Source organism: Mus pahari, chromosome 14, assembly GCF_900095145.1.
Source record: "Mus pahari chromosome 14, PAHARI_EIJ_v1.1, whole genome shotgun sequence".
Lineage (NCBI taxonomy): Eukaryota > Metazoa > Chordata > Mammalia > Rodentia > Muridae > Mus > Mus pahari.
In genome coordinates, this window is record NC_034603.1 from 61,401,240 (window position 1) to 61,414,786 (window position 13,547).

General features: G+C 44.9%; 1 protein-coding gene across 9 annotated transcripts in view; it reads left to right on the plus strand.

Annotated features, from left to right (window-relative positions):
* Positions 1–5,695: 5,695 nt before the first annotated feature.
* Positions 5,696–13,547, plus strand: part of Spag9 (sperm associated antigen 9) — a 132,020-nt gene continuing 124,168 nt past the window's right edge. For 4 of the 9 annotated variants that reach the window (XM_029545946.1, XM_029545949.1, XM_029545947.1 and 1 more), the window contains exon 1: positions 5,696–6,182. In XM_029545946.1, the coding sequence (XP_029401806.1) occupies positions 5,880–6,182 (303 nt within the window). In that variant the 5' untranslated portion in view covers positions 5,696–5,879. The remainder of the gene's footprint in view (positions 6,183–13,547) is intronic. The other 5 variants (XM_029545950.1, XM_029545951.1, XM_021211656.1 and 2 more) reach the window with 2 other exon arrangements.

Genomic DNA, 13,547 nt, shown 5'->3' on the forward strand with positions numbered 1-13,547 from the left:
TATGTAAGTACACTGTAGCTGCCTTCAGACACACCAGAAGAGGGCATCTGATCCCATTACAGATGGTTGTGAGCCACCATGTGGGTTGCTGGGAATTGAACTCAGGACCTCTGGAAGAGCAGGCAGTGCTCTTAACTGCTGAGCCATCTCTCCAGCCCTATTTATTGGTTTTTCAAGATAGGGTTTCTCTATATAACAGCTCTGGCTGATCTGGAAATTGCTTTGTAGACCAGGCTCATCTCAAACTCACAGAGATCCACTTGCCTCTGCCTCACAAGTGCTGGGATTAAAGGTAGGCACCACCATACCTGGCTTCACAATTTTAATTTATAATTACATTTATAAATATTAATTTATAAATACATTTAATCTATAATTACATCACTGTAATATATTTATTATATTTACATTAATTTATAATTACACACAGAAGTGCCACAGTATGTGTGTAGCGGTCAGAAGACAACTCGTGGAGCAGCCTCCCTGCTTCCATGTGTGCACTAGGAATTGATGCACAGCGCCACGCTTGGCAGAAGTGGCTTTACTCACTGAACCTTCTTGCTGGCCCTCAGTAGCAGAACTTTAGAATGAAAGGAAATCTCCGGTCTTTAACAAATCCCCAAATTCTACAAATAAACTGAGGTTCACTAGTCTTTATGTGGTGACTTGTACCCAACAAGTACTTAGTAATTATTAGTTGGTTCTCATACCACCAAAGATGTTTGCCATGACAGGACATAGGATACTACAAGGTTCTCCACTTCAAAGCCATTTTCTTTCAACTCTCTTAACACCAGGTTATGTTGTTCCACTGGATCTACTTGTCCCTAAATTCACAGTATTGTTTCACTTATTTATTGAAGTGCTGGCAATTGAATCTGGCCTAGTGTACACTAAATAAGCACCATTAAACTATCTTCCCATGTTCTATCCCTCCCCCTCTATCTGTCTGTCTGTCTTTCCTCTATCTGTGTGTGTGTTTGTATGTTTTGACACACAGCTTTATTCTGTATCCCAAGCATATTTGGTACTCACTAACTACTAAATAACACAAGTTGGCTTCCAATTCATGGTCCTTGTGTCTCATTTCCCCCAGTGCTGGTATTACAGATGTGAGCTACCACATTTGGCTTCGTTTATTAGCTCCATTGAGATTTAGCTCAGATACCATACAATAAGTGTAGAATAGAATGCCTTTTGATATATTGACAGAGTTGTGCATCACTTCAACTTTAGAACATTTCTATTACCTCAAAGGAAATTTCACACTCATTATTGATCACTCCCATTTATCATTATCACAAATTCAGGTAACCTAATTTACTGCGTCTCTAGATTCAACAATTATGGACATTTCACATGAATGAGATAATATATTTCATTTAGTGCATGTTTTGTATATTCATCCATGTTACAGTATGTATTTTATTACTGAATATTATTCCATTACACACTTTATTACATGTAGTACACATACACTCTCAGCAAACACATGTTAGCTCACAACCATCTGTAATGGGATCTGATCCTCTCTCCTGGTGTTGTGCATGAAGATAGAGCACATATGTATACATGTGTGCATATGGTTGCTGAGAATTGAATTCAGAACCTCTGGAAGAGCAGCTAGTGTTCTTAACCACTGAGCCATCTCTTCAACCCCCAGTTGTTTTTTTTTTTTTAAAGATTGATATGTATGAGTGTCTTGCTGCATGCATGTACATGTTTTATGAGTGTGTCTGATGTCTGAAGAGATCAGAAAAAGACACTAGATCCCCTGGAACTGATTCTAGGGATGGTTGTGAGGCACCATGTCAGTGCTGGGAACTGAACCTGGGTCCTCTGGGAGAGAAACCAGTGCTCTTATCTACTGAGCCATCTCTCCAGCCCCCATTCGTTATTTTTTTTTTAATTTGTGTGTGGGTGTGCTGAGAGGGTGTACCACATGCATGTAGGTGCCCACAGAAGCCAGGAGTCAGGTGTTTTGGAGGTGGATTTGTAGGAGGTTGTGTGCTGCTGGATATGAGTGCTGGGAACTTAACTGTGGTCCTCTGCAAGAGCAGTGAGCACTCTTTTCTTTTTTTTTCTTTTTTCTTTTCTTTCTTTCTTTCTTTATTTTTATTTCTTTCAGTGAGCACTCTTGTCTGCTAGGCCATCTCTCTCATCCCTTATTTTAATGAGAACATTTACTCAATCTTAGCCACATGGTGGTGGTCCACACCTTTCATCCCAATACTGGGGTGAGTTCGAGGTCAGCTTGCACTAAAGAGAGAGTTCAAGAACAGCCAGCACTATACATAGAAACCCTGTCTCAAAAAAAGTAGCCGGGCGTGGTGGCGCACGCCTTTNATCCCAGCACTCGGGAGGCAGAGGCAGGCGGATTTCTGAGTTTGAGGCCAGCCTGGTCTACAAAGTGAGTTCCAGGACAGCCAGGACTACACAGAGAAACCCTGTCTCAAAAAAACTAAAAATAAATAAATAAATAAATAAAACTAAAACAAAAAAAAAAAAAAAAAAAAAAAAAAAAAAAAAAAAAAAAAAAAAAAAAAAAAAAAAAAAAAAAAAAGAAAAAAGAAAAGAAAAGAAAGAAAGGAAGCAAGCCTAAATATATTTTAAGTTGTATTTATCAGGGCAGGGACACATGTGAAGGTCTCAAGGAATTTCAAGAGTTGTTTTTCTCCTATCATGTGTGTCTGGTGCCCAAACTCAAGGTTGTCAGGCTTGGCGCTATGGGCCTTTCCTCATGCTCTGTTTATTTTTCCCATTATGCCTGTGTACTGGCTAGTTTTGTGTCAACTTGAAACAGCTGGAGTTATCACAGAGAAAGGAGCTTTAGTTGAGGAAATGCCTACATGAGATCCAGCTGTAAGGTATTTTCTCAATTAGTGATCAAGGGGGAAAGGTCCCTTGTGGGTGGGACCATCCCTGGGCTGGTAGTCTTGGATTCTATAAGAGAGCAAGCTGAGCAAGCCAGGGGAAGCAAGCCAGTAACGAACATCCCTCCATGGCCTCTGCATCAGCTCCTGCTTCCTGACCTGCTTGATTTCCAGTCCTGAATCCTTTGGTGATCAACAGCAGAATGGAAATGTAAGCTGAATAAACCCTTTCCTCCTCAACTTGCTTCTTGGTCATGATGTTTGTGCAGGAATAGAAACCCTGACTAAAACACTCTATATTTGCGGAGGGTGTATGTGTGTGTGTGTGTGCATGTATGAACGAAGTGCAGTGCTTCTTAGTGGCCAGAAGTGGTTACTGGATTCCTTGGAGCTGGAGTTACAGGTGGTTGCGAGCTGCCTGAACCTGACTTCACAGCAGGAGCAGTACTTGGTTTTGACAGAGACCAGTACCTGTCTTAAACACTGAGGAATCTCTTCATTCTACTCTTATATTAATAGAAAAACCTAAAATTACATTCTATTTTTGTATGTGCTGCATCTGCATCAGGTGAGTGAAGGTTGGAGGACAACTGGTTGGAGGTGGTTCTTTCTCCCCTGTAAGGCATGGGATTGAAGTCAGGTTGCTGGACGGTGGTAGCAGGCACCTTTACCTGATGAGTCATTTCACCGACCCCTACATTTTATGGTTTGAAGCAAGGTTTTTCCTGTGGTTCAGGTTGGCCTGGAGCTTACAGCTTCCGTAGACTGATGACCTCAATTGAATGCCTAGGGTTTACACAGTGGAAGGAAAAGAACTGACTCTGGCTTCCACAAACAAAATGCAATAATTAAAAAAAAAAATAGTGGCACATGCCTTTAGTTCCAAGCACTCAGGAGACAGAGACAGGCAGATGCCTATATGTCTAAAGTCAGCCTGGTCTACAAAATGAGTTCCAGGACAGCCAGGGCTACACAAAAAGACCCTGTTTTGAAAAACAAAACAAAAACAAATACAAAGACGCAAACAAAAAACATTTTTCTTTAAACATTCTTAAGTATACAATAACATTGTAGTACTAAAAATAACTCTTGCTCTAAGTCTCCCATCTCTGGCTCCCAGGAAAAGAGAGGCACTTAGGAAGACTGGGTGACATCACTCATGAAGGGAAGGGAAGGGAGAGAGAATACTCATAGTAAGAGTTCCTCCGTTTTCAAGGTGAGATGAAGTGATAGGTGCCTGAAGAAATAGGCTCAGAAGTTAAGAGGACTGGCTGCTCTCGCAGAAGACCAGGGTTTGATTCCCACCAAACACACAGGAGCCCACAACCAGCTAAGTAAATCTTCAGTTCTAGCTGATAGGGCACCCTCGGCAGGCTCTGCGCACGACTGGTGCCCAGATACGCACACAGGCAAAACATTAGTTCACATAAAAAACAAAACAAAACAATAAAGTTAAAAAAATTGATAGGGTATTTGGGGTTCATTCTCAACTAGCTGGGCAGCATTCCTAGAATCCAGACATATACACAAAGTAAGGGTGAGAAAGGGAGACAGGGAGACCACAAACTAAGGGTAGCAGCACAGGGGTTAGGGAAATTGACAGAACACACTCTAAGTTAGCTTTGACAGTTTTCATCTTTGTCCTTTTGCTTATATATCGGCACTTGGTCAACCTCCACAGTGCTTCTGGTGGTTTCCAGGAGGGTGGAAGTGTAGGAGACTTTGGGGGATGATCTGAAACTTCTAAACACCAAACAGGGTATTTAGGACCCCAGCAGGTAGCCAATTTTCTCCCTAAAAACTTGTCTATTTAAATCCTCTGTTCTTCCTTTATTTTTAGATGAGTCGGAGTCGATATACTTCTGAGTCAGCTATGGCAAAGGGAAGGGGTTTTTGCGAGTGTCTTCCGCCAAACTTGAGACTGGAAGATGAGAATACATGGAAGTAATCTCTGACTCAGCCTGCCCAAGGCTAGGGTGTTGTGGCATTCCCCACAAGTGACGCACTCCCAGGAGAGGTGACTTCATGTATCATGGGACTTATTCCACCACTGACTCCACCCCATAGCCTCCTCTGCTTCTTCTTTCACTTCCCAGCCCCGCCTCCCTCTCAAGATCAGAGAGGGACCGGTGGTAGTGGCTACAGCCTAGAACTGTCTTTCCTAGGCAGGGAGCAGAGGGACCCAGTGCTTGGAAAAATGCAAGAAGTGCTACTCATTTCCCCTCCTGCAGATGGTTTGATTGGTTAAGGCTTCCTTACTCTCCCTTAACACCAAAGAGTACTATCTTACTCGAGGCAACCTGATTCTCTAGGCAGTCATTCTAGTTCCAGCTGTTTCCCTCATCCTCTCTTTTCCTCTTGAGTCCGGAATTCTCAGTAGGAAGTAGTGAGAGTCTCGCCTCTGCCTCTCTCCTGTTCTCGCTGTATGACCTTGACTAACCCGCAACTTCCCTGGGCCTAGTTTCTTTGTCTGTTAAGCAGGGTCCAAACGTCTGGCGCACCCTGAAGGCGCGGGATGAGCAGTAGAAAGGCGAAGAAGGCGCTCGCTCCCTCCTCGGGAAAGTTGTCACCCTCCGGAGCCCCTCCCTTTCCTCGGGGAACGCCCAGCCAACGCAGCCTCCGGCTGTCACTTCCTCCACCTCGCCTCCCGGTCTCAGCCCTCGCACGCGCGGCGCCGGGTGTTGGCGTCACAGCCGGCGCACGTCACCGCCAGGCCCCGCCCCTCGGCCGCGCCTGGCCTCCCGCGGGGCCCCGCCCACCGGGGCGACGCGGCGCTGGCCCCGCCCCACGGGTGACGCGGAGCGCGCGCGGCCCGGCCGCCCCGGCAGTTGGTGCAGCGGCGGTTGGGGCGAGTGCGCTCAGCCCACCCCTCCCCTCCTCGGCCAGGGCCCCGGCCCCCACCCCGCGGGGCCCAGCCCCAGCCCCAGCCTCCGCCGGGCCCGTCCCGTGCGGGCCCGTGCCACCCCTCAGCCGGCGACGCCCGGGGCCGCCCGCCCGCCCGCCACCATGGAGCTGGAGGACGGTGTGGTATACCAGGAGGAGCCCGGAGGCTCCGGGGCCGTGATGTCAGAGCGGGTGTCCGGCCTGGCCGGCTCCATCTACCGCGAGTTCGAGCGGCTCATCGGGCGCTACGATGAGGAGGTGGTCAAGGAGCTGATGCCACTGGTGGTGGCCGTGCTGGAGAACCTGGACTCGGTGTTCGCGCAGGACCAGGAGCACCAGGTGGAGCTGGAGCTGCTGCGGGACGACAACGAGCAGCTCATCACCCAGTACGAGCGGGAGAAGGCGCTGCGCAAGCACGCCGAGGAGGTGAGGGCCGGCGGGGGCGGGGGTCGCAGCCCGGCTGGGGACGCTGGGCGCGCCAGGCGCACCAACGCGCCAGGGTGGACTCCTGAAGGGCAGGCCCGAGTCCAGGGCCCCGGACAGTGCTCCGCAGCGTCTCGGGACCCCGGGACACTGGCCGGTGCTGGAAGCCTGGGCAGGCCGACGAGTGTCCAGGAGAGGGGTGAAGTGGGAGGGAAGGCCCGGGGAGGAAGCGACACTCTGGCATCTGAGGGCACCTGGGACTGCCCGAGGGCGGAGACTTGAGGGTGTCTGGTTGCTTCTTGTTTAGGGAAGTTTCCGACCACCGTAGGATAGTCGGGTGCGGGTTCAAACTTTTAGCATGGGGAGGGGCAGCACTGTCCTGCCCGTGTCAGTTCCGCTGGCTTCGGTACCTTTCCAGGGGGCTGCTACTGCTTTGGGAAGTTAGAGGTCTCCCTCTTTCGGTCAGTTTCTTCTTGACATTTAGATCCTCTTGAGAAGGAAGTCTACCTCATGTACCTTTTTTTTTTTTTTTTAATTTAAATTTAATTTTTAACACTTTGTCAACCACTTAGAAGTCGAATAGCAGAACCCAGTAAGTTCATCAAGTACATTCATTTTCTTTATTAATATTCCTCACCAAGGCATTCCTTCGTATCAGGTGGTAACCTTGGACAGTTCCCTTACAGCCTCCTCTATTTATAAAGACTGGGGTGATGGTGGGGGCGGGGTTGAGTAGGTGTGGGTGAGTGTTACAACACTTCTGTCTGCGTTTGCTTTGCCTTCTGCAGTTCCTAAGTGCACTTGGCTGGCTCTTCGCTCGAACACCTGAGCGGTGACCTTTGTACTCTTCACCTGAGTGTGTGAGCCTTTGGGGATCCGGGGCTGTAAATGATCCTCTAGCTTTTTGAGCGAGTTCAGGATTTTAGCCTGCGGGCTGAGCGCCTTGGCATTGTTTCTGAAGAACCTTTCTTCGGCAGTCAAAATGCTCTCCTTGTTTTCGTGCCAGACATCTAGTGCACCTAGCTAAATACATGGTGATTGAAGGAGACTAATTATTGGAGGAACCACGTGTTGTTTTTCAAAACTACCTGACGCGGTAAAAGAATGTGACATTTGTTTGGCTGCTCATTTCCTAGCATTAAATAGGCAGCAGCATGTAAAGGTTTATTTTGTTATATGTGCCTCTGCATTAAGTCATGATTACAGTGGCGCTTTGTAATTGAGATTTTGCAGTCCACCTATTTTAAAGGAAAGGCATTGAATTTGCCAAACAAAATTGACTCTATTTCAAGAGTATGTTTACAAATATACATGGAGGGAAGGGTTGAAAAGAAGACGAGACCACAGTTTCTGTTAGTTTCTTGTTTATAAAACAGATCGAGGCCTTTAAGGTGGCTTGCCACTTGTTAGTGCCGATACAGGCTTTTGTCATGATGTGGATGCAGTTGGAAGAGAGTGGGGCCAAATATACACAGATTAGGAGCAAGTTCAATGTAACCTATTACCTCTGGTTAAAAAAAATGTTCCCTCCAGTCTTAGACTAAGGACAGGATGAAATGCCAAGGTTACACATTCCAAGAAAACCATCTGTTACAGGTTGCAGAATCAGAAAATAAAACTGCCAGGCTTTGTTTTCTTTATTTTTCTTTACTTATTCATTTATTTTGGTTTTTCAAGACAGGGTTTCAGTGTGTGGCCCTGACTGGCTGTCCTGGAGCTTGCTCTGTACACCAGGCTGGCCTGGGACTCACAGACATCCTCCTGCCACTGCCTACCTAAGGCTGGGATCAAAGGCGTGCCCCACCTCTGTCCAGCTTATACTTATTTAAGTAAATGACTTTAAAAACAGTCTATTCACTAGGTTTCTTTAACGTTTATACTTTCTTAGTTACATCTTTCAAATATCCATAATGAAATGTTTGGGTAGACTCCTGACCTGAGAATTGATAACACTGATGAGATGCTAGACAAACCCTGCACTAACCACAAACATAAAACCCCAGCAGGAGCAGCAGCAGCAGCAGCAGCAGCAGCAGCAGCAGCAGCACTCCTCATGGAAGATGCTAAGCGGTTTTGCCTATACCTAGGAGCTCAGTCTTCCAGGCCAGAGTACAGAGAGGATCCTGTTTAATTCTCTCCCTGAATGCTCAGTGCCTCTAACCCAGAGATTAAGAGTGTGTGCTTATAGCAGAAGTGCTCCAGGGAGGGTATTTACAGACAAAGTAATTTGAAAGCATGGTAATTGTTCATCTCTAGAGCGTAAAGTAAATTCTGGGTATCTTTGTGGGAACTTAAGAAGGCATGGGAATGGTGAAGGTGTTAAGGAACCTATGAGGTGCTGTAATCTCTTGCTTGCAGAAATTGCCAGAAGGGGGGCAGAAATGTAATTTCTATTATAATGGTTGTACTTAATTTGAATGTACTCCACTTTTTTTGCTTTTATTTGAATTGTGTAGATGTGTAGTTGGTTTGTTGTTTTAGTGACTCCTTTTAGAACTGTTTTTGGGGGTGGGGTGGAGTGGAAAGGTGGCTCAGCAGTTAAGAGCACTGACTGCTCTTCCAGAGGTCCTGAGTTTAATTCCCAGCAAACAAATGGTGGTTTATAACCATCTGTAATGGAATTGGATGCCCTCTTCTGGTGTGTCTGAAGAGAACTACAGTGTACTCACATGCTGTTTTGGGAACTGGAGTATAGCTCAGTGGTAGAGTGCCTGCCTAGCATTCTGTCTGGGTTCAGTCCATAGCACTGTAAAAAGTTACCTGCAGCACCAAACAGCAGCAAATAAAATACATAGAGAAAGGCAGAGTTTTACATGGTTTTGGGCCAGTGTCAAATGGTAATAAATGCTTCCACTGGACACTCTTGCCTTTGGTTCCCAGCCACACAGCTTTCCTTTAACCCAGTCCTGGCAGATACTTTTGCTCATGTTACACCCTTGCCATACAATGTCCCCCAGAGTTTAACCTGGTGAGCTCTTTTCTCCCTCCCTTTTTCCTTCCCTTTTTCTTCCTTCCTTCCCTCCTTCCCCACCCTCTTCCTTCTTTCTTTAGTCTTAGCCTGTGCTTTCTTTCTATATAAACATGCTCTGTACCCACATCAGCCTTGAACTTGAAATTCTTTTGCGTCAGCCTTCCAAGTCTTGAAGTTACAGGCGTATCCTGCCATTCCCAGTCAGTTCCTGTCAATTAGATGCTCAGTTTAAATACCTTTCTTGTCCATTGTATAACGAAATAGTGTGTGGTCCTCGTGAATCCATTTATTTGCTTTTTTTGTGGGGTATGGGGAGAGACTGGGTTACTATCTTTCCAAGGCTGGTCTAGAACTTAGAATTTCTGGCTGCAGATTACTGACAATTGTGTCTCAGCTTTCTAGGTGCTGAGTATAGGTGATTATAGTAGTTTGCTACCATGACTGGCTCATTTCTCTAACAAAATTTATCTATTTATTTATTTATTTATTTAAGCATGCTTAAAGATGGGTTTGCCATGGCTCATGGGCAGAGGTGAGAGGAGAACTTAGGTCAGTTCTTTTATTCTACCAAATTGTTCTTGGGGATTAAATTCAGGTCAGCAGGGACTGATGAGATGGTTCAGCAGCAGTAAAAGGGCTGGTCCTGGTTTTGCAAGGGAGCCAACTTCTGTTTCCAGAACCCACATCAAACAACTCACATTTGGCTGTATACCTCCAGCTCCAGAGGGGTCCGAGGCCTAAGGGCTCTGTGTGCACCTGCACTTGTGCACATACTCACAAGCAAACACACACACACACAGATAGAGAAATAATTCTTAGGACTGGAGAGCCGGCTCAGTGGTCAAGAGCGCTGACTGTCCTTCCGGAGGCCTGAGTTCAGTTCCCAGCACCCACATGCAGCTGGCAATTGCTTCTAACTCCAGCTCCAGGGTCTACCTTCTAGAGCACTGCACTCACATGTACAGACCTTCATTCAGACAGTACATAAACAGGTCATGATTAAAACCTTAAAAACTGGGTCTGGAGAGATTGCTCAGTGGTTTAGTGTACACACACACACAAAATACCAATGACACAAAAAACATAAAATCTCAAAAATTTTTAATAAATCCATCTAACACACCCCAAATAACCTTAGGCCATCAGGCTTGGAGACAAGTGCCTTTAGCAGCTATATTATCTCACTAGCCCAAGTCTAGTTTTCATAGTTGTTTGTTTTGAGGAGGATTTCATGATTTTTCTGCTTCTCAAGTGCTGAATTTACAGGTCTGTACCACCACTGTTAATTAGTCATTAAAAAAAAAAAGTTGGGGGCTGGAGAGATGGCTCAGCAGTTAAGAGCACTGACCTCTCTTCTGAAGGTCCTGAGTTCAAATCCCAGCAACCACATGGTGGCTCACAACCATCCATAATGAGATCTGACGCCCTCTCTGGAGCTACAGTGTACTTACATATAATAAATAAATAAATCTTAAAAAAAAAAAAAAAAAGTCAGAGCAAGGCATGGTAGTCCTTACCTTTAATCCTAGCACTCTGGAGGACAGCCAGCGCAGCACAGTAAGACCTTGTCTGAAACAAAACAAAAACTCTAAAACATGCTTTTAATTTTTAAAAATGTGGTATATGTTACATATATATGTATCGTTTCCACGTTAATTAGGGGGTGTATTCACATATGTGTATGTGGTTTCCATGTTCATTAGGAGTGTATTCACATATGTGTGTGTGGTTTCCATGTTCATTAGGGGTGTATTCACATGTGTGTGCCAGTAAAGAGGTCAGAGTTGATGCTAGATGTCATCCCCAGCTGCTCTCTCTCACCTTGTTTATTTGTGAAGAGAGTTTCAGTGACCAGGAATGTTTCTTTTCTTGTTTATCAGTGTGATAACACTCTGATAAAAGCAACCTTAGGGGGTTGGAAAGATAGTTCAGCAGTTTAGAACCTATGTTGCTCTTATATGGGACCCAGATTTAATTCCTAGCACCCACATGATGGCTCACAACTGTCTGTAACTCCAGTACCAGGGAATCTGATGTTTTCTTCTAGCCTCCATGAATACCAGGTATACACACACACATACATACATATATGCAGGCAAAACATTCATACATATAAGTACATCTTTAAAAGAAAAAGCAACCCAAGGGAGAAAGGGCTTATTGTAGCTCACAATTCAAAGCCCAGTCCGTCATGGCAGGGAAGTCAGGTAGGAGTTTGAAGCAGCTGGTCACATTGCATGCACAGTCAGGAACAGAAGGATGGATGCATGTTTGTAAGTTTCAGTTTATTCTATATAGTTTAGGAACCTTGCCTGGGGAATGTTCTTGCCGCCAGTAAAATGGGTCTTCCTATATCAATTAACAATGTAGTCTAAATAATCCCCCAGAGGTATGCTCAGAGGTCCATCTCTCAGGTGATTCTACGTTTCCTCAATTTCTTAGATTTCCGACACTCACAAAGCAGCATATAACAGCCTGTAACTCCAGTTTTGGAGGATATGACAACCTCTTCTGACATCCTCAGGCTCTTGCATGCATGTGATGCATATACAGACACTCAGGCACACATACAAATAGAAATACGTGAATTAAAAAACAAATCTTGTATCTGGGTACATCTTTCTTGAGGAGCCTGAACCTATGGTTGGGTATGTATCACTTGCTATGACTAACTTAGAGCAGCCCACCCTTGTGCCCTTGGGTGTATCTTACTTTCTCAGATATGTCTTTATCTCTTTACTGTGTTAGAATATCTTTATTAAACCTGAGCTTTGCTTCATATAATAAAATGCTGTGGTTTGTCTCTTCAGTGGAACAATGACTTCTCTCTTTTCCAATTGTTAGCTTTGACACTGACCTCTTCATTAATTCTTAGGGAAAAGGTCAGCAGTCTGGGCGTGGTAGCACGTGACTTTGATCCCAGTACTTGGGAGGAACTGGCAGGTGGATCTCTGAATTCAAGGCCAACCTGGTCTACAGAACTAGTTTCAGGACAGCCAGGGAGGGCCACACAGAGAAACCTGTGGAGAAAAGAAAGGAAAAAAAAAATCAGCATTATACTGGAGCAACAGCTTTGTAGCCCAGGCTAGCCTAGGGACTCACTATGTAGTAAAAATCACCTTGAGTTACTGATCTTCCTGCCTCAAGGATTACAGGCATATACCACCATTTCAGACTTGGTTGGTTTTTTGTTTTGTTTTTAAAGATTGATATATTAATTTGTGTGTGTCGATATGTATGAGCGCATGTGCCTGTGCATGAATGGGGAGACTAGAAGGTAATGACTGGTCTCTGTCACTTTTTTTTTATTTGTATTTTATTTTTATTTTTGAGACAGGGTTTTATCTGTGTAACAGCCCTGGCTGCTCTGTCCTGGAGCTCACCCTGTACCCTAGGCTGGCCTCAAGCTCACAGAGACCCACCTGCCTCTACCTCCCATGCATCACTCACCACCATTTGCTAGACTGAGTGTATTTAGAAGTCAAGGCTGGCAAGCCTTTTTTTTTTTTTTTTTTTTAACAAAACCCAAAAACCTTCTTTGAAATGTCTTTGCTTGTCTGCATTTTGTGCTTGAACCACTTAGATGCTTGATGCCCAAAGATGGCATCAGAAGTTCCTCTGGTATGGAGTTGTGGGTGGTGGGTTCTAGGAACCAAACCTGGGTCCTCTGCAAAAGCAGCAGGTGCTCTTATCTACTGAACCATCTATCCAGTCCCTACTACTTATATTTTTTAAGATTTAATTTTTTAAAACCTTCTGTTTAATTTTTTTATGTATGCGCATACACTGTCGCTCTCTTCAGACACACCAGAAGAGTGCATCAGATCCCATTACAGATGGTTGTGAGTTACCATTTTTGGTTGCTAGGGATTGACTCAAGATCTTTGGAAGAACAGTCAGTCCTCTTAACCACTGAGCCATCTCCACAGCTCCAAGATTTCATTTTTACCTAGTATGTGTGTGTCATATGTGGGAGTGTGCATGGTGCCCTTGGAGTCCAGAAGAGGGTATTGGATCCCCTGATGCTGAGTTAACGTGTGGCTATGAGCTGCCTAACATGAGTGGCTGAGGGCTGCAGTTGTAAGAGCAGGAGTAGCAGTACATGTATGTTCTCTCCAGCCCCATAGTCAGTACAGTGTTATGGTCAACTAGCCCACTTGTTTATTATTGGGAAAAAGTACACACACAGACACACACAAGTTGCAAAGCCACTCACTGAATATCTGTATACTCATTATCAAGATTGAGTAGTTTTAGTCATCTGTATATGTGAATGCTGGGGTGCTGATTGTTGGTGTGTATGTGCACTTCTTTTTTTTTTTTTTTTTTTTTTTTAAAGTTTTTTTTTTTTTTTTTTTTTTTTTTTTTTAAGTAGGATGAGGGTTTAGGGAGCCAAT